Source organism: Nicotiana tomentosiformis, chromosome 10 (genome assembly GCF_000390325.3).
Source record: "Nicotiana tomentosiformis chromosome 10, ASM39032v3, whole genome shotgun sequence".
In the NCBI taxonomy this organism is placed as follows: Eukaryota; Viridiplantae; Streptophyta; class Magnoliopsida; order Solanales; family Solanaceae; genus Nicotiana; species Nicotiana tomentosiformis.
The window spans coordinates 8,903,707-8,924,524 of NC_090821.1; the positions used below are offsets into that span (position 1 = coordinate 8,903,707).

At 34.3% G+C, this 20,818-nt stretch overlaps 1 protein-coding gene across 3 annotated transcripts in view; it reads left to right on the forward strand.

The window, feature by feature from the left end:
• The window catches only part of LOC104109388 (uncharacterized), a 48,965-nt gene that overhangs the window by 25,846 nt on the left and 2,301 nt on the right, over positions 1-20,818 (forward strand). The window contains exons 1-6 of one of the 3 annotated variants that reach the window (XM_009618671.3): positions 16,439-16,588; positions 16,810-16,836; positions 17,881-18,003; positions 18,614-18,941; positions 19,196-19,282; positions 20,617-20,800. In XM_009618671.3, coding sequence (XP_009616966.1) covers positions 16,542-16,588; positions 16,810-16,836; positions 17,881-18,003; positions 18,614-18,941; positions 19,196-19,282; positions 20,617-20,800 — 796 coding nt within the window. In that variant the 5' untranslated portion in view covers positions 16,439-16,541. Of the gene's footprint in view, positions 1-16,438; positions 16,589-16,809; positions 16,837-17,880; positions 18,004-18,613; positions 18,942-19,195; positions 19,283-20,616; positions 20,801-20,818 lie in introns of those variants that run through there. The other 2 variants (XM_009618672.4, XM_070187433.1) reach the window with 2 other exon arrangements.

Below are 20,818 nucleotides of genomic sequence, written 5' to 3' on the forward strand. Positions count from 1 at the left end.
CAGACCAGCCTAACACAAACCACAGACAAAGCAGTAAACTATCTCATGCATTGAACTATCATATGATAACAAAAGAGTATTGAGCATTATCATAATAGTGCAATATCAGGGATTCACAAACTAAATCATACTTATATAATTCAAACACATATAAGTATGCAGAAGGAAAGAAAGAAAATTAACATTGGAGGGGTTAAAACACTAACCAGTAGCAAAAATTATACGAACAGAAGAATAGTAAAGAGCTTAATAGCAAGAACCCCATATCTCTGATGCTTCAGAGTTCATAAGAGCCTCGAGAAGGGCTCCGAACAGTGCTTGCACCGAAGTAGGTCATTTAATGGCATTGGCTTTCAGCCGGCCCAGAATTTCACAGAATATTCGAGTGTAACATAGTGAATGAGTAAGTGAAAGAGGAGAACAATGAGAATAATAGCAGTGATTAGGAGATTCCGAGGTCTATCCAGGAGGTTTTAGGGGAGTGTTTTATATAGCAGAAAAAATTAAACAAACACATAAGGAAACAGAGTAAATTAAGCAACAAATAAGGAAAGATAACATGCAAATCAATTTGAAATCGATTTAAGAGAGAAATCCGGTAAACCCTAGTTTTGTTTAGGGTAAGTGTAAATCACAGAAATTCAAACGAAATCGGACTAACATAATTCAGTGTTGGACGTATGTAGAGAAATAATGCTCAAAATCAAAGATTCGAACCACTTTGGTTCGATTTGGGAAGGTATTGCTTGCCATGTTTAGGCAAGCACCTAGGTAACACCACAAACGGACGACCAGTAGCGAGAGGAGACCAATAAGGTAAGTGAGTCAATGATTGATTCCATTTTAGAGCCGGATTTGGAAAAGTTGAGTGATATAGCGGCTAGGGTTTGTGAAAGAGAAGGGAGTGGAGAGTGTTTTAGGGCGGTTAGGCGGAGTGAGTGTGAGGGTTAGGGTTAGGGGGTGGATAATTAAAAGAGGGGGTTAATCGTGGGCCGACCAGGATTTTAAGAAGGCGGGGCGGGTGGTTTTAAGTGGGTTCTGACCGGTTTGTCACAAGGGTCATTTGGTTTGGGTTGGGGCATTATTGGGCTGAGGTGTGGATATTTGGGCTATTGAATTGGTCCGGAATTGGCTCCAAATTTGGGTTATAAATTAAATATATTAAATTATTTAAACAAAAATGATTAATAAGTAATAAAATATTAATTATGTAATAAAATGATTGAAAATAATAACTTAATATTGCAAAAATTATAAAAATGTTATTTTAGCATGAATAATATAATAATTGTAATTATACGTAGCATATAGGCTATTATTGCAAAATTATGTAAAGAGCTTAAAAATACAAATGTAATTATGTGAAATAAAGTAAAAAATATTATAAAACATATATGTGGATGTAAACAATAAAATTGGATGATTTAGTCATTACAAAATAATTTGAAGGGATAATTACTAAATATTTATATAATAAAAATGTAGAAAGGAATTGATTTAGAGCTATAAAAATTATGAAAAATTATAGAAAATACTTGTATAGGTTTGTAAACTAAATGATGATGAAAATATGCCATGTTGAAAGTATATATGTATTTTTAGAAAATATGAGGGGAAAATTGGGTATCAACAAATAGTTAAATAAAAAATAATTGAATATCTTTTGAACTTGTGAAATGAACAATTTAGTATTAACGTTTGCATTTGTCCATGCTAGTTATATGAAATTTCTATAGAAAGATATAAAATTTTAGGTGATCCCATTTTCTAAGCTTCTTTTTTGAGATATAAATCACTTATCTATTGTTATCCTACCTATTCTTTTTATCCAATAACAAACAAAGTTTATATTGCAAGCATATTCAATATAATACTTTTTTTCTTCACCAAAATTTTAAATCATTGCATATTTTTAAAGAAAGTACGAATTAATAGAAGCCAAGTAGTAACATTTAAGAAAATCTTTCATAGGCAACTTTGCAACCAATAACAGTTGACTGTAAAATACATGATAACCTAAATTTAGGATAAGAATATCACGATCCATACTGATGGGCCGCGACGGGCACTCGGTGCCTTACTCAACTAAGTACCAACGTTACATATCCTTCTTATCGTACTATCATTGGAAAATTGGCCAAACGGGTTGTCATGGGCTAACCAGAATAAACATAAAGGAATACTCAATATAAGACGACCCAATCTGATATAAAAACTTATACATGTGACATACGGGCCTATAAGGCCAAAATGAGCACTCGTACACTGAACATAGGCCGACAAGGCCATACAATCTTTCATATACGGGACATCTGTCTACAAGCCTCTAAGAATACATAGTTGTCATAAAGGTCGGGACAGATCCCCGCCATACTAAGCAATACATATCTTAATCATACTGACCAAATAGCAACTCCGGAGCAAACGGAGCTCACCAACACCTTTCACTGAGCTGATAGCCTACTTGGAGGACTCTCGACCTGTTTATCGAGACCTGCGGGCATGAAACACAACGTCCCCCAGGAAAAAGGGACGTCAGTACAAATAATGTACCGAGTATGTAAGGAATGAAAATCAGTAAATAATAGACTTGAGAGAAACATGGAGTAAAAGACTCGACATGTAAGTCTGCATAGCTCTGTGAATCATTTAATACTTATAATGTCATGCATGTGCGTATAAATGTCATACCATGCATAGGTATATGCTTTCATAACATCATCCATCATCCATCATCTGAGGGCATCCCATCATATCATCTCGGTCACTGTGGTCAAATCATCAACGTATACCAGTTGATCAGGTGGTGGTGCGTATATAACGTAGTAACCTTTTCCCATATCCCATATATATATATATATAATATATGCATATATAACGCCATCTGGTCATGGGTCAATGTACATGTATAAATGCATAAAATACATAAGAATTTCGTTAATAAAAACTCTCGGAATGTCATAAGATCAATATGCCTTCCGGATAAACTTTATCAACTACGTATTTTTCTCAGACCCATGAACAGAAGATATAATAATAATTCACATGGAGAATCAAGAATATAGACACCCCTAGTACTCCTATGAATAGAGTCATTTATGAAAGTTGTGCGTTTACTCATTTCGCTTGTATCGTATTGATCATGCCAAAAGAAAGAAGGGATAACCTTAACATACCTGAGCCGATGTCACGACCCAAAATCTCACCATAGGTGTCGTGATGGCACCCAGTCTCTAAGACTAGGTAAGCCGATTTCAATTATATTTTTGAAGCGATTTTAAAAAATAAATAAATAAGTAACCAAAACTAGAAACGTAACAAATATGAATATACAACCTCCCAAGACTGGTAGTACTGAGTCACGAACTCTAACTGAATACATGGGATGATCATGAGGACCGAATATACTATACTGTTTGATTAAAAATTTACAGTACAATGAAATGAAAAGACTCCAAGGAACTGCGACGACCAAGCAACTCTACCTTGAATCTTTACGATCTCGCTTTAACTCTGCTCAAGTCTGATATCTCCAATACCTGGCTCTGCACAAAAATATGCAGAAGTGTAGTACGAGTACATCACGGTCGGTGCCCAGTAAATATCAAGACTAACCTCAGTGGAGTAGATATGAGGTACAGTCAAGACACTCACTAGTCTAATAGTCCGTGCAATATAATATACAAAATAATAGGAAGCAGATAACAATAAGGGCAACATAAAACAACCAGTAATATGCACAACAGACGACAAGAATACCATTAATTCCCTCAACAAATAATAAATACAATTACACACAATAAATCAAATCCTTCAAATAAATATCTTTCACATATAGTTCTTTCAAATAACTCTCTTTCAAATATAATTTTCTCAAATAATTACCTTTCAAATATAATTCTTTCATATAATACCTTCTACAGAAAAATTCTTTCAAATAAATATTTGAATATAATTCTTTTAATTAAAAATTCACCATGTGACCCTCGTTTCGTAATCATAAAAATACGGGTCTCAGCCCATTTTCATATTTTTCGTAAAAATGGATCTTGGCCTATTTTTCATATTTTCACGGCGCCTCGTGCCCATAATTAAATCATCATATTTTTCCGGCACCTAGTGCCCTCATTTCATATCACATTTGCACAGACAATTCACATGCTAATATCCTCAATGTATATAAGATACACATGATCAATTTATTTCCACTAAAGTGAGTTTAAATTTTTTTAATCAAGTAAGAAATCCTCAAAGAATTGAATTTATTTTTTTGAAATCATTTGGGCGAAGAAAATAAAATTGCACTTAAATTAAAGCATCAAATAAACTCTTGGTTTGGCTATAAAACTATTTAATTTAAAACATAATAATATTTTTTTTTATTTAAATCAACTCAATCATTGAAAATCAGTAAGAAAAATCAGAAATATACATCTTAAGAGTCTCGTGCTAAAAAGCCAAAGCCATCACAATACAACTAGGAGCACAAAATACTTAATAATAAAGTCAACTAGTACATCACGGAAGAGGACAAGAATTTACATATTAAATGAAACAAAATCACCCAAGGCAAGAACATAAATAAAGAAATATCAACAGGGTACTCCCGATATACAGCCTCGTAGTCTCAAATCATAAATAAATTCACAATATCTCATTTTCTTATATCACCGCAGGAGCCTTCACATATAATTTTAAAGAAATTATTTTTCCCGAAATAACATCCCGCGTTTTAGCTATCCTTATCATACCGCATGACTTCTAGTAATTCCCCTACTAGCCACGCGTTTCAAGCCACCCTTATCTCACTGCATGCGTATCAATATCACAATATTTCACAAATCGCACCTCAAGTGCCCAAATATCACAGCATAATATAAATTGCACATCAAGTGCTCAAATCTTACAACATATCACAAATTGCATATCATGTGCTCAAATCATACAACATATCACAAATTGCACATCAAGTGCCCAAATCTTACAATATATCACAAATTGCACATCAAATGCCCAAAAATTACAACTTGCCACAGAAATCAACAATACATAATTTTTCACAATAAGGAGCCTATGACTCGACCATAATGTATATAACACCCCAAAAATAATAAACAGAAATAGAAATTGCTCAACATAAAAGCGAAGTCTTCATAAATCCAAATTTAGATAATTATATAATACTTCTTTTTAAACTTGCTTAATTAATTATTTGCATAGGAAAAATTAATATTGAAATTTATTTCCAAGAAATATTAAACCAACAATACTCACGAAATTTCATAAATATTTCAAGTAACAATAACATCAAATTGTCATATAAAAACAAATTCAACAACAAGAATTTTAGGCATCGCAAACAGATGATTTAATAATTGTCCACAATTTTCCAATTTACTACACAATAATGTCTAAGACTTTAATCCAATAAAAATTTCACATATAAGCCTGAGTACGTACTCGTCACCTCGCGTACACGGCTTTTCACATTTCACAAATGGCACATAAGACTCGATGTCTAAGGGGTAAATTCCCCCACTCGAGGTTAAGCAAGACACTTACCTTTTAAAAGTTATGCCAATATTCCAAAATCGCCTTTTTGCTTGAATTGACCTCCAGACCGCTCAAATCTATTCAAATTAATTGTATAACTTTATTAAAATTCATCGGAAATAATTCCGGATAATAATACGTTGACTTAAAAATTTATTCCCAAAAGTTAGCAAAAGTCAACACGGGGCCCGCTCCTCGGAACCCGATATAATTTTTATTAAATCCGAATACCCATTCTGATACGAGTTCAACCATACCAATTTTATCGAATTCCAATAATAACTCAACCTCCAAATCTTAAATTTTCATTTTTGGAAGATTTTGTAAAAACTTTGATATTTTCCATTTAAATCCGAATTAAACGATGAATATAACCATGAATTTATGAAATATAATCAGTTTTGGATATAGTATACTTACCCAAGTCAAAGTCGTGAAGAACTCCTCCATAATCGCCCCAAAACCGAGCTCCAAAAATCCAATCGAAAATGGTAAAATGACCATTTTTTATCCTTTATGTTTCTACCGAGTTCCGCTTCTGCGGACAGATTTTGGTGCATCTACGGACTCGCTTTTGCGAGCCAAAATGCGCATATGCAAAGTCCCAATGTCCACTGCCCAATAGGAGCTCGCATTTGCGGAAGAAAATGCGCATCTGCGATGTAGCTTCTGCGACAAAACGGTCGCTTCTGCGAAGACATGCCTTGCTGCCTTCTTCCGCTTCTGCGTGCTTGTTTCCGCACCTGCGCTGTCGCAAGTGCGCCCAAACCATCGTTTCTACGACCAATGTCCAGCCTGCCCAAATTATTCTTTTGCGAGCTTCATCTAACCTCTGCAATGTCACTTTTGCGATCAGACATCCGTAGTAGCGAAACAAACAGCTGCTGCCCAGAAACAACAACAAATTCCAACAATTCTCTCATCCAAAAGAAACTCCGTTAACCTTCCGAAATCCACCTGAGGCCATCGGCACTTTAACCAAATATACCAGTATGTACCAAAATACAATACGAACTTAGTCGAGGCTTCAAACCACGTCAAACAACGGCGAAATTCTGAATCGCGTATCGAATCGAATTATAAATTTTCAAATTTTCCAACTTTTATATTTTGCGCCGAAACGTATTAAATCAATCCGGAATGACTTCAAATTTTGCACACAAGTCATAATTGACTTAATGGATCTATTTCCATTTCCGAAATTGAAATCCAACCTCGTTATAAAACATTCACCCTTCGGTCGAACTTTTCCAAAATCTTATATTTACCAATTTTCGCCAAAATATGTCGAATTGTCCTACGGCTTTCCAAATCCAAATCCGAACATACGCCTAAGTCCGAAATTATCATACGAAGCTATTGACATCATCAAAATTCTATTTCGGGGTCGTTTTCTCAAAAGTCAACTTTTCGATCAACTCTTTCCATTTAAGCTTCTAAATAAGAATTATTTTTTTAATAAAATTTTGAATCTTCAGTAAATCAAACTTGAACACACCCGCGGGTCATAATATATATTACGAAGCTGCTCGAGACTTTAAGCCACTGGACGGGGCGCTAATTCTTAAAATGACAAGTCGGGTCGTTACATTCTCCACCTCTTAAACAAACGTTCGTCCTCGAATGTTTTAAGAATTATTCTGAGGTTATCAATTTGATGATTTTAATTTTACACATATACTCACGGTTGATTCCATGCTACCGCATTTGAGATAAGCCCGACAACGCCATCTCATTTGAGATTATTTCATTTCTCCATTCTTATAAGCTTTAAAGCAAAATCCCTAACTCTTCAATCATTTCCAAAATGCCTCATTTTTATTTCGACGCACGGTATTAGTCTCAACTGGCTATAGCAACTCGTGCCTATGCACACATCAACTTTCTTGATAGTGTTGAAGTACTTTAATTTTTTATTTTTTGGGGTTTCATTCTTTCCCGATTTGGATCATTCGCCCTCAAACACATAACATAATTTGTCTCTTCTTTTGCACGTCTCAATCCCCAAAATTTTTACTAACTCCCAAAATTTTCAGAAATTTTGGTAGAGTCTTCCTTGTAATTGGGCCTAATCACCTACCAGAGTAAAAGCAAAACAACTCCTACAACACATCCGCATCCCAATAAAATACCACAAGGTATATATCAATAACACTAATCTCAGCATTGCATTATCATAATGATATCAGGATATGAAGCACATCATATGTATGCTCATCACCACATCTCTAGTCTTAAAAATTGTTCATAATTAATTCCAGTATCATCAATTAATCTCATATTAACCACCACTTCGTTTCGAATTTTCACAACACTGACAACAGAATGTGAGGCATGGAGACCTCATGATTACTTACCCGGATTAATGAGTCACGTTTAACGCCACCTGAGCACTCATCTCATAGGCTAAAACTCAATGTTTACAGCATGAAAATGGCTGAATATGAACAAAAAATATACAAGAATTATCAAATAAGCCTAACAGGCATGACTCTCTATTAATATTATTGTACAAATTAAATTTCACAAAGGGAGAATTTTAAACTCATAATATTTCACCACAAGGACCTTGTCCTTATATAACTTCCACCGCGGCTTGTAGCCCGATTTAAATATTTCACATCATATAAAAATAGGATCTCGTCCATATTTTGCACATTGTGCCAACTAAAGTTTTCAATTTCCTTTCTTTCCTTATGTTCAATATATTTCGTAAATAGTTTTCACAACACGTAATGAACCCTCATACTGGTAGGGCATATAATTTATAAAAATTGGAATCAATTATTCCGCAACACATTAAACCCACTGTAATGAATAATAAAAATTACTTTTGGACTTATAGCCGAAAATAAAATGATAGACACGGGTTCACATCTTTAAATCTCCCAATAGGGATAAACATATAAGTGGGTCACAAATTTACGAAACTCACCCATAAGTGGAGCATAATAGAAGGATTCACCTTAATATTTAGATCTGAATCAAACTAAGGGAAAAATATTCTTTTATAACCAATCGGGATCATACCTGTAATGACACCATCTAGTGTATCGGCCTCGGCCAAAACATATCGATTATATCAATGGGTCGGGCCTCCACCTCTTAGGCGCCCACTACCCGCCTGTCCTCCACCTCTAACTGACTGTGCATGTGAAATATTAACTGGAATAAAGTTTGCAGTTGGAGTGTTCTGATGAAATCCAGCCCTCACAAGTCTGGGACAATTTCTCTTGATGTGTCTAGTATCACCTCATTCATAACAACCCCTCTACGGGTTCGACTGCTCACACCGAGTCTGTGCTGGATAACTGGAATAACCATTATAGGAGCCCTGTGCCGGTGGTGTATTAAAAGAACTTACTGGAACACCCAGAGTATTTTGAAATTATTTCCATGACCCCGTTGATACTGAAATGTAGAATTATTAACGACGCAAGAATACCGTAAGTCTCAGCATCATCCCATACAAATCTCAGCTCTTAATCATATACAAGTTTCGGAGAACCTTTCAATACCACATGAATATATCTTAGGCCAAAACTCATATAACACATGACCTCGCAATCTGATCGTTTATAGTGGACTCCCTCTTTTGGCGCGAAGCCATAAGACACATTTCGATGATCCACAATACTAACCTCCATCGCTCGTAGGACACCGGTCATAAGACACCTCAAGCCATTTATTTGGCGCATGTCATCTTCGTGACAGTTAAACTCGCTTCCTCCAGTGCCTTGGTTGCGTATGTACCCTTCGCTAAATATAAATCCCATATGAACTATATAGTCTCTAATACCACCAATTATTTCAGATCTACATCCACCCCGTGATCCTACCACAATTGTGATGATTAGGCAATTAATTAAACTTTCTTAATATCATACTTATCAACCAGAAGTTAGAACCTGCTGCACTTCAATGTGCACAACTGAATGATCTCTCAACACTTCCACATCCTCGATCTGGACGACACGTTGTAATAATGGTTGAGCAACCCTGGCTCCCCTATAACCCCTCTATAGTATCACGAACCGTTGGCGCATAGTTGATACCGAGTGCGCAATTTCATACACGAGTTGATGCAAAAGAACATAAGATATATGCTTCAAGCTGAATAAATGTTGCACGATAAGAAATGAAAGAAGTGAAATTTTCTAACAGTTCTGTAGCCTCTCGAAGATAAGTACAGACGTCTCCGTACCGATCCACAAGAATTTACTAGACTCGTTCGTGACTCGTAGAACCTATGAACCTAGTGCTCTGATACCAACTTGTCACGACCCAAAATTCCACCATAGGCGTCGTGATGGCACCTAGTCTCTAAGACTAGGTAAGCCAATTTAAATTATATTTTTGAAGCCATTTTAAAATAAAAAATAAAAAATAAGTAACCAAAACTAGCAGCGGAACAAATATAAATATATAACCTCCCAAGACTGGTAGTACTGAGTCACGAACTCTAACTGAATACATGGGATGATCGCGAGGACCGAATATACTATATTGTTTGATTAAAATTTTATAGTACAATGAAATGAAAAGACTCCATGGAACTGTGACGACCAAACAACTCTACCTTGAATCTTTACGATCCCGCTTTAACTCTGCTCAAGTCCGATATCTCCAATACCTGGCTCTGCACAAAAATGTACAGAAGTGTAGTGTGAGTACACCATGGTCGGTACCCAGTAAGTATCAAGACTAACCTCAGTGGAGCAGAGACGAGATACAGTCAAGATACTCACTAGTCTAATAGCTTTTGCAATATAATATACAAAATAATAGGAAGCATATAACAATAAGGGAAACATAAAACAACCAATAATATGCACAGTAGACAATAAGAATACTATTAATATCGCTCAACAATTAATAAATACAATAACACACAATAAATCAAATCCTTCAAATAAATGTCTTTCACATATAATTCTTTCAAATAACTCTCTTTCAAATATAATTTTCTCAAATAATTACCTTTCAAATATAATTCTTTCATATTATACCTTCTACATAAAAATTATTTCAAATAAATTTTTTGAATATAATTCTTTCAATTAAAAAGTCATCACCTGACCCTCGTTGTCTCAGCCTATTTTTCATATTTCCACGACACCTCATGCCCATAATTAAATCATCATATTTTTTCGAAAACTCGTGCCCTCATTTCATATCACAACTACACGGACAATTCACATGCCAATATCCTCAATGTATATAAGATCCACATGATCAATGTATTTCACAAAGCGCACCTCAAGTGCCCAAATATCACAGCATAATACAAATTGCACATCAAGTGCTCAAATCTTACAACATATCACAAATTGCATATCATGTGCTCAAATCGTACAACATATCACAAATTGCACATCAAGTGCCCAAATCTTACAACATATCACAAATTGCACATCAAATGCCCAAAAATTACAACTTGCCACAGAAATCAACAATACATAATTTTTCACAATAAGGAGCCCATGGCTCTACCATAATATATATAACACCCCAAAAATAATAAACAGAAATAGAAATTGCTCAACATAAAACGAAGTCTTCATAAATCTAAATTTAGATAATTATATAACACTTCTTTTTAAACTTGCTTAATTAATTATTTGCATAAGAAAAATTAATATTAAAATTTATTTTCAAGAAATATTAAACCAACAATACTCACGAAATTTCATAAATATTTCAATTAACAATAACATCAAATTGTCATATAAAAACAAATTCAACAACAAGGATTTTAGGCATCGCAAACAGATGATTTAATAATTGTCCACAATTCCCCAATTTACTACACAATAATGCCTAAGACTTTAATCCAATAAAAATTTTACATAGAAGCCTGAGTACGTACTCGTCACCTCGCGTACACGACTTTTCACATTTCACAAATGGCACATAAGACTCGATGCCTAAGGGGGTAATTCCCCCACTCGAGGTTAAGCAAGACACTTACCTTTTAGAAGTTATGCCGATATTCTAAAATCATCTTCTTTCATGAATTGACCTCCAGACCGCTCATATCTATTCAAATTAATTGTATAACTTTATTAAAATTCATCGGAAATAGTTTCGGATAATAATACGTTGACTTAAAAATTTATTCCAAAAAGTCAGCAAAGGTCAACGCGGGGCCCGCCCATCGGAACCCGACATAATTTTTATTAAATTAAAATACCCATTCCGATACGAGTTTAACCATACCAATTTTATCGAACTCCAATAACAACTCGACCTTCAAATCTTCAATTTTCGTTTTTGGAACATTTTGAAAAAACCTTGATTTCTTCCATTTAAATCTAAATTAAACGATGCATATAATCATGAATTTATGAAATATAATCACTTTTGGATATAGGATACTTACCCAAGTCGAAGTCGTGAAGAACTTCTCCAAAATCGCCCAAAAACCAAGCTCTAAAAATCCAATCGAAAATGGCGAAATGACCATTTTTGCTCCTTTATGTTTTGCCAAGTTCCGCTTATGTGGACAGATTTTTGCGCATCTGCGGACTCGCTTTTGCGAGCCAAAATGCGTATCTGCGAAGTCCCAATGTCCATTGCCCAACAGGAGCTCACATCTGCGGAAGAAAATGCGCATCTGCGATGTCGCTTCTGCGACAAAACGGTCGCTTCTACGAAGACATGCCCAACTGCCTTCTTCCGCTTCTGCGTGCTTGTTTCCGCACCTACGTTGTCGCAGGTGCGCCCAGACCCTCGCTTCTGCGACCAACGTCCAGCCTACCCAGATTTTTTTTCTGCGAGCTTCATCTCGCTTCTGCAATCAGACATCCGCAGTAGCGAAACAAACAGCTGTTGCCCAAAAACAGCAACAAATTCCAACAATTATCTCATCCAAAAATCAACTCCTTTAACCTTCCGCAATCCACCCGAGGCCCCCGGTACTTTAATCAAATATACCAGCATATCCCAAAATACAATACGAACTTAGTCGAGGCTTCAAACCACGTCAAACAACTCCGTAATTACGAATCGGGCATCGAATCGAATTATAAGTTTTCAAATCTTCCAACTTCTATATTTTGCGTCGAAACGTATCAAATCAATCCGGAATGACTTCAAATTTTGCACACAAGTCATAATTGACTTAATGGAGCTATTCTCATTTCCGTAATCGAAATTCGACCTCGTTATCAAAATTTCACCCTTCGATCAGACTTTTTCAAAATTTCATATTACCCAACTTTCGCCAAAATATGACGAATTGTTCTACGGACTTCCAAATCCAAATCCTAACATACGCCTAAGTCTGAAATCATCATACGAAGCTGTTGACATCATCAAAATTCTATTCCGGGGTTGTTTGCTCGAAAGTCAAATCTCCGGTGAACTCTTTCCATTTAAACTTCTAAATAAGAATTGTTCTTTTAATAAAATTTTGAATATTCAGTAAATCAAACTCGACCACACCCGCGAGTCATAATACATATTACAAAGCTTCTCGAGACTTTAAGCCACTGTACGGGGCGCTAATTCTTAAAATGATAAGTCGGGTCGTTTACAGCCGATTCTGTTGACAATCCCTTTAACACACGTCTTTTGTGATAAACACGTAACGACGGATCGAAGTAGGAAAAAATCCGTATGATATTTTTGAGAAAGATTATACCAGGATCCCTTAGAATTGCAAATTCCGTTGCTATTATATAGTATAACTTCGTATGAAATTTTGTTGTAGCAAATCACGTTTTCTATCATCTAATCTTGTATGAATTTTGTGGCTTCTTGTTGCTTGTCTTGGACGTTCTTTTGTATAAGTTTGCTGAAGTAGAATCACGTTGCCATAAGCATCGTAAAGGATTCATATGAATTCCTTCTTTGACAATTCCATCTGTTACTTTAGCAATATAACATCCCTTAATGAGGTAGGAAGACCACTTATATTTGTGATTTTGTGGGCCCCACTAGTATAACGATCAAGCCACAAAAAAACTCTCTTAATGCCACTTTATTATGGATTTAAGAGTCACACCTTCCTAATGGCATTTGCTGCCACGTTAGGAGGCTCTTAAGTTTATCCATAATCTTAATTAATTATCCACCAATCTCTTGATTAACTTGTTAATTTTTTACTAATCAATAATTAACCAATTTCTCCTATAATTTAGAATTATCTCAAATTACTTAAAAATATCACTCACTTTTAACACACTTTATGTATCCTACTATCATGGGCATGTGGTACTTTGTATGACACTAGTCCATAAATACGGGATATTATAGCTTGGACCGTATTTTATATTAAAATGTCAAACTTCGACGAAACTCATCTTCTTCGATTTGCTTACCCTCTCACCTTCACGAATTTACTCAGCACTTGTTTGAAATAGCATAATACTTATAATCTTAAAATAATCTTATTCCCGAACTTACGACGAAACTTTAACATATGAAAATGCGGGATGTAACATCTCATTTTCGAGCTCCATCAATTTACTTATAGCGTATTTTCACGTACGGAAAATATGGGGGTGTAACAAAGAATGTTTAATGACGTACAAATCCTATGGTGATTTGAGTTAACATTAAATATACTTTTAAAGGTAAACAATTCAGTTAATTATCTCGGCAATATTTTATTATGATACAAACACGCAGACATACTCCAGCATATTGACAACAAAATATACATCGAATTTGATATCTCTGGTTCAATTAAATTTTTCTCATATGCTTTAGACCTCTATCCTTTTGTGATGGTAGTAAATTCCTTATAAACTTAATATGCTACATACAATCAAACGTATGTATACACCACCAAATAATAAAACACAATGACAACAAAAAAATTGAGCAAAGAAAATGCTTAAAACAAACAAATATCCGAATACAACATAATAATACGCATTGCATGTGTATTTTAAATTAATGAATACAGATTTTAAGAAAATTACATAGATATTATTCTCAAAAGTAATGCAAAATTTAAAAAATCCAAATTTCTGAAAAAAATGATGAATGTTATCTATTAATCACATTCCTAATTTGATATTTGGATTACATGCAATATCTATCCGCTAGATAGATTTATCGACACTACAAGAAGAAACGAAACTTTATGACAACACTTTTGGAAAGTGTTTTATTAAATTTCTTCTTAAAAAAGAATAACGTAAAATAGCTAACATTTTTACCATTACCAACCTTAAATCTATAAAGTTTTAGCGATCTGAAAATAGTTGTTAGCTCACGAGTATGGTTTCTCTACAATTTGCTTTAAGTTTTTATCTCTTGGTATCTAGAAATGGAACGCTTCTAGTGTCACATAGATTATTGGTATTCCGGGTGAGATAACAATTTTTGAAATTATGATTTTTGTGAAAGTTAACTTACTTGACTTATATAAATAATCTTACTGGGATTACATTCCTAAATATTATGATTTTCTATATGGTTCAAATAAAAAAAAGATTTAAGAGTCAAACTTTAGTAAATTTATGCCCTAAATATTAAAAAATAATAATTAAACGATGATTTTTTCCACTATGAAATTTATTTAAATGATAAAAAGGTTGATCAATTTCTCGTTGAAGTTTCAAACTTTTATAATAGTCTAGATTGATTGAAGAAGACAAAATTTAAAGAAAAGTGAAACACCATTTTTTTTGTAGTTTTTTTTTAAAATTATAGTCTCACATTATTTATCACGTAATTAGAATAAATTAATGTAATTTGTTGCAAATACCAAGTAAAGTAAAATTATTCTTCAAAAATACTCTCATCGTTGTTAAAACTTATTTTGTTCATCATATGAATAAATGGAGTACCATTACGCTGTTACTTTTCAATTCCATATAGAACTACTTCAAGTCTATAAACTTTGTAGTAACGTTTATTGAAGGTAAATATTAGTTGACTTTTTAAATATTATTCAAGATAAAATTTTAATCAATTTTAAAGTCCTAAATTTTAGGTATCTAATTTAAAGAATGAAATATTTAATAACCAAATCTCAACGAATTTCTAGCTCCTAAATATTAGGAAAATATTTAAAATGACCATTTTATGTAGTATGAACTTTATATTTCAAGGGTAAAAAAAGCCGAGCGATATTTCGCTTAGGGTATTCGTGTTTTTAATATAGTATAGAACTATAGATAACTGAGAATGACTTATTAAAAAAAGTTTCTCCTCTAATAGTGTAACCCTTTATATAACAAATGATATATCAATTTCTTTAATAAATATAAACATTATTAATACTTTTTGATATATTTATATATAGTGCTTTATCCATAGAAATTTTAGGCCCTTATAGTGAATGTCGTGATTGTGATATCCTAGGGCCATTTGTCACGCCTCTGTCCGGTCACCTCCACCTGCACCACTGATCCTGAAAAGTATAGACAATGAACTAGCTACATAGAGATTAATTAGTAGACTCATGTAATTAGTTTTATTGCTTAGTTGGTAAAAGGAATACTTAGTACTTACAATGTTTAGGTATCACGTTAACAATTGATGGAAGTTCTTGTTCTAAGCAAGTTCCTTTTTTAAAAAAAATTAAAAATTTTAGTCCTCTTTTTTCTTTTAATATTTGATTAATGAGCTACCATTTCAAAACTATAAAGAAATGGTAAAGGTGAAGGCTACAAAAAACACTTTTAAGCTAACTGTGACTTATATAAGGAGAATATAGAATACTTTTTGTTAAAATATTTTAAGTTATATACACTAAGTTTTACTTAGTACTATAATTTAACTGAATACAATATTTGATTATTCTATTTTTGGTGTTAAAAAAATTAGTGTTAGGGCACAAATCTGATTTAACGGGATTAAAGAAAGGTCAATTTTATTAATTTTCCAAAGTTACCATTATTAGGGTATTTCTGTTATTACTGCACAAGAAAAGACCTACTTCGAAAACTGTTTACTGCTTTTCCTCTTCATAATGATCATAGAAACTCAACAACTTCAGACAACTCCAGCTGAGAAGAAAATTTTCCAGAATGAGTTTTCTCGGATTTGCGTTTCTAATAATCGATTTCCTAGCTTGGTAAGTTCGTTTACTTTCTCCATTATAGTGCTGTTTGGTAAAAATGGAAACTTGGGTATAAAAAATTTTGTGAAGGTAGTAAAGAAGATTTTAGCTTTGCAGCTTGCAGATTAATGCTGATTATTGTTTTCCCCATTCTAAATATTCAAGTACTTATTTTGCATGTATGTGATTGTGTATTTATACTCTTGTTTTCATGATGTACTGTACCAAATTTGCAGGCCTGTACTTGCTCTGGGATATCCTCTGTAAGTCTTGGGAATTTCCCATTATTCCTTACTCACTTTCCTTTAATTCTTTGTAATTCCATTTAATTTGCACATTGTGGTAGCACAGTATGTGATCCTTTTTTCCCCTAATGACGATGGTGGTTTTCCAGAGGCGTGTCCAGGATTTGGATTCTGTGGGTTCAACTTTTAAGTTTTTTAGCACTGAATTCATTGTATTTTTAAAGTTATGCGTTCAGACCTACCATTTGTTGCAATTTTAATGAATTTGTACATATAAATTTATGTTCCATGTCAAAAGTACTGGTTTCAGATGAACCCGGCGGGCATAATCTACATCCGCCACTGTTGTTTTCGAGCTAGCTTGGTGCACCTCGATTAGTCAACTAGGTATCGAGTAATTATGATCTATGGCCACCAAGGCTTAGGCAGATGGAATGAAATCACTTTACTGTTCTTTTGTTCCTTTTTGAGATTTGAACCTAAAATTTCATAGTTCCCCTCCCACTCCATTGACCACCGGGCTATACACACCCTGGGGTGTTGACATATACTATGTGATCTTACAATTCCATATATGGATGAAAACCTTTTTTCTTTAAAAATATCCCAATTGTTGACTTATACCATTACCGTGTGTCACCAGAGACGAATATAGAATTCGAACTTTGTGGGTTCAAGTTTGAAATTCTACCAACAACCCATTTGATTTACTGGTCTCAAATTTAATTATTTGTACTTATTTATTAGAATTTGTAACATATACAGGGTCTGAGCCAAAGTTATTGGGTTTGCTAAATCCCCTCAGCATGTCACCCACTTCTACACCCGACCAATTAAATAATCTAGTAAATAATTTCTCGGAGAAAGAATTTTTTACAGGAAGCAATTTCCTTACAATACATTTTTATGGAAACATTTGCCATGTTTTTCTTCATGCCAAATGCACCCGAAGCCATTTCAGAATTTCAAGTATTGAATGCTTCGATTGTCCAAATTTAGTTTCTTGGTGTATTATTTATCCTGTTGCTGGAAATATTCACCAATTTTTGTGTGGAATTGCAGATGTGCTTCAATCCGAGCGATTGAGACTGGCTCCGAGTATCACATGAGGAAGCTAATTACATATTGGACCATCTTTTCCTTTATTTCTCTGTTCGAGCACGTATTTGAGAAACTTATCGAATGGTAATGTGGTGTACTTTTAGCTGGCTTTGTAGTGTTTATTGTACAAGTGTTCCTTTTCTCACCCTCTTTAAATTGTATGGAAATAGGAACTCTTGCCAATATTGACACTTCATTGTGAGATTATTGGCAAACATTTCCTGTGTCTTTGAAGAAAAATAAGAGCAAAGTCTATGCCATTAATGGTTAACTAATTTATGATATTCTCAATTAGTGGTCTCACTTCATGGGCATTTATCTACTTGATGCTAAAAACAAAAGGATAAGTATATGTTTCACATGCAAATTCTCGTGCTTGTATACCCCACTCTGGTAATTACGTTTTGTTTAGGTAACCATACCCTCATATTGACTCATTGAACCAAATTGTGAACGGAATCTATTACTTTCAGGTGAACCTCAAGTTTTATAATACACTTATTTCGGTTACTCTTTAATATTGGTAGTGATATAGCTTCTTGTTTGCGTTTCTTAAATTCCCTTGGTGAGTTGAGGATTTCAAGAGCTGGAGAGTTTCTTGAAACATTTCTTGAAATTCGTGCTATATGCATGGGTTGAACATGAGTAACAACTCATGTTGCATATGCTAATGTCTTTCCACTTACTTTGGCAGGGTTCCTCTGTGGCCATATATAAAATTAATTACCATATGTTGGCTGGTAATACCTCAGTTTAATGGCGCGTGTTATTTTTATCAAAATCTTATTCATCCAAGTTTGCTGGTGAAACTGGACGCTGTTATCACTCAGTTTTATGGTTCTTGTTATGTTTACCAACGCCTTCTATATTCGTGCTTGTCTGTCAACCTTCAAATTGTCACTGACTGGCTTAACAAGCCAATGGAGGATCCATCTCTCGATTATAAATCGTTTCTGGCTATGGCAGAGAGGTATCTCGAGGAAAATGGATCTGATGATCTGGTGAAACTTATTGCAAGCAAGGTATGTCAAATGGTACTTCAGCACGGAGTAGCCAGTTCAATACAAAAATTGGACGCACACTTGTTTTGGTGTACATCAGCTAGTTATATGAGAATTAAGACTGTTAATCCATTTCAGTCACCAAAAGTTAGATTACCACCGTTACAGAAGCAAAAGTAAACATAGTCCACTGAATTATATAGCAACTTTGACTTGACTACTGAATTGTTTTAACAAGCATTGTTAGTGTACTTATCATGATATCCTATTTGCAGTCCAAGGATTATAGTTTGAATCATTATGTTGAAGAGATAAAGACTATTGATGCTAGTGATGAAGCAGGAATGCTTATACCCAACCAGGTGCTTACATGTTGTTCCAAGCTCCCAGTACTGTATGAAACAATTTTTAACTTCTTGTCATGCTGCTTTATTGGCGTTTACACTCCATAATGAGTTATAAAGCTGCATTAGCAGTTGAGTACAGATTTAATGGTGTGCATGTTTATGATATCATGCACTAATTTTTGAAGCTTATTTCCATCAAGTTCATGAATTCTGCTTCGATTGCATAGATGCAGTGTCCCTTCCAAGTCATAAACTTTTGAATGAACATGAGGAATAGGTTGCGTGTAACATTATGCAGCTATCCGTTTTCGCAAAAATTGCATCAAAGAGTGAATTTTCCTTTGTTGACAACAGATTTAGTAGTGAAAATCATTTTGTCTGTTCAGATGCTGTCATTCCTTAAAATCTCGTAAATAACAATCATAGTGCCCCAAACTAGACGGTTGTGAGGAATAGATGTTTCTTAAAATTATACTGTTGGTTTAAGGTTCATATGGTAGAGGGCATGACACAAATTTGGTTTTTTTGGATAGCATGGAACGTAGTGGAGAATTGAAATTTTCCTTGTTTTATAATTCTTACTAGTTACTACCTTCTTGGTATGATTTCTGATGAAATTTTCTTTACGTTATCCAAAAAAACAGAGTGTGTGAAGGGGCTGGTTCCTTTTGGAAAGATATCAAAACGATGGAACACATGGCAAAACATGAAGCAGCTGAGCCCAAACATGTTGTAGTTTTTAATCCTAGAATTTCATTGGTTACTTTTTTGGATGTTATCAGTTAACACATTATTCTGCACTCAATTATCTGGAAAACGATAGATTAAAACATTACGCAAGCTGTTTAGTGATGATCAACTACAATAGGAGAGCTTGATTTCCCATGAGATTTCTCTAATTAGCTGCTCAATACTCTTGGTGGCCAAGTAGGGAAGAGGGCAAGATGAAAACTAACTGTATATGGAGGAAATATTAGGCTCATCAATCAAGCTAAATGTGCAAGATGGAAATTGATAATGCACGTTGAGATCAAGTGCATTATCACTTAAATCTAGAAGAAACTTTGTATATGCTAAAACAATCACTGAGCATCCTGAAACTAAAACTAGTGTACTTTGTAAAATCAATCTGTTTTAAAGTTTGCACTACATTCATTTATCTTAGTATGCTCTCGTGTCTCTGTTTCTCCCGCGAACATTTGAAGCCACTAGAAAGGGGGGAGAGTTGAAGCTCATAATTTTTTTGTAAACATCAGTACCACATTTATTCTGACAGTAGTTGTTTTTCTATAATCAATCAAAAGTAAATGGTATTGTCAGTGATTAGAATGTCCCTTGTGTGACTGCAGGTTAAAAGTGTAAGGGAAAATCTAATTTGGATTGAGAAGAAAACGACAGGAACACAGGTCAATGAAACAGCAGCTCCAACAAATCAGGTAAATCAGCTTAAGCAGGAGGAAGTTAAGCATGCCGCTGCAGTACGATCAGAGCACAGTACTAATGAAGAATTGAAAGAAAAAGTCCACCTATCAGGTACTTATCAGCAAAAAA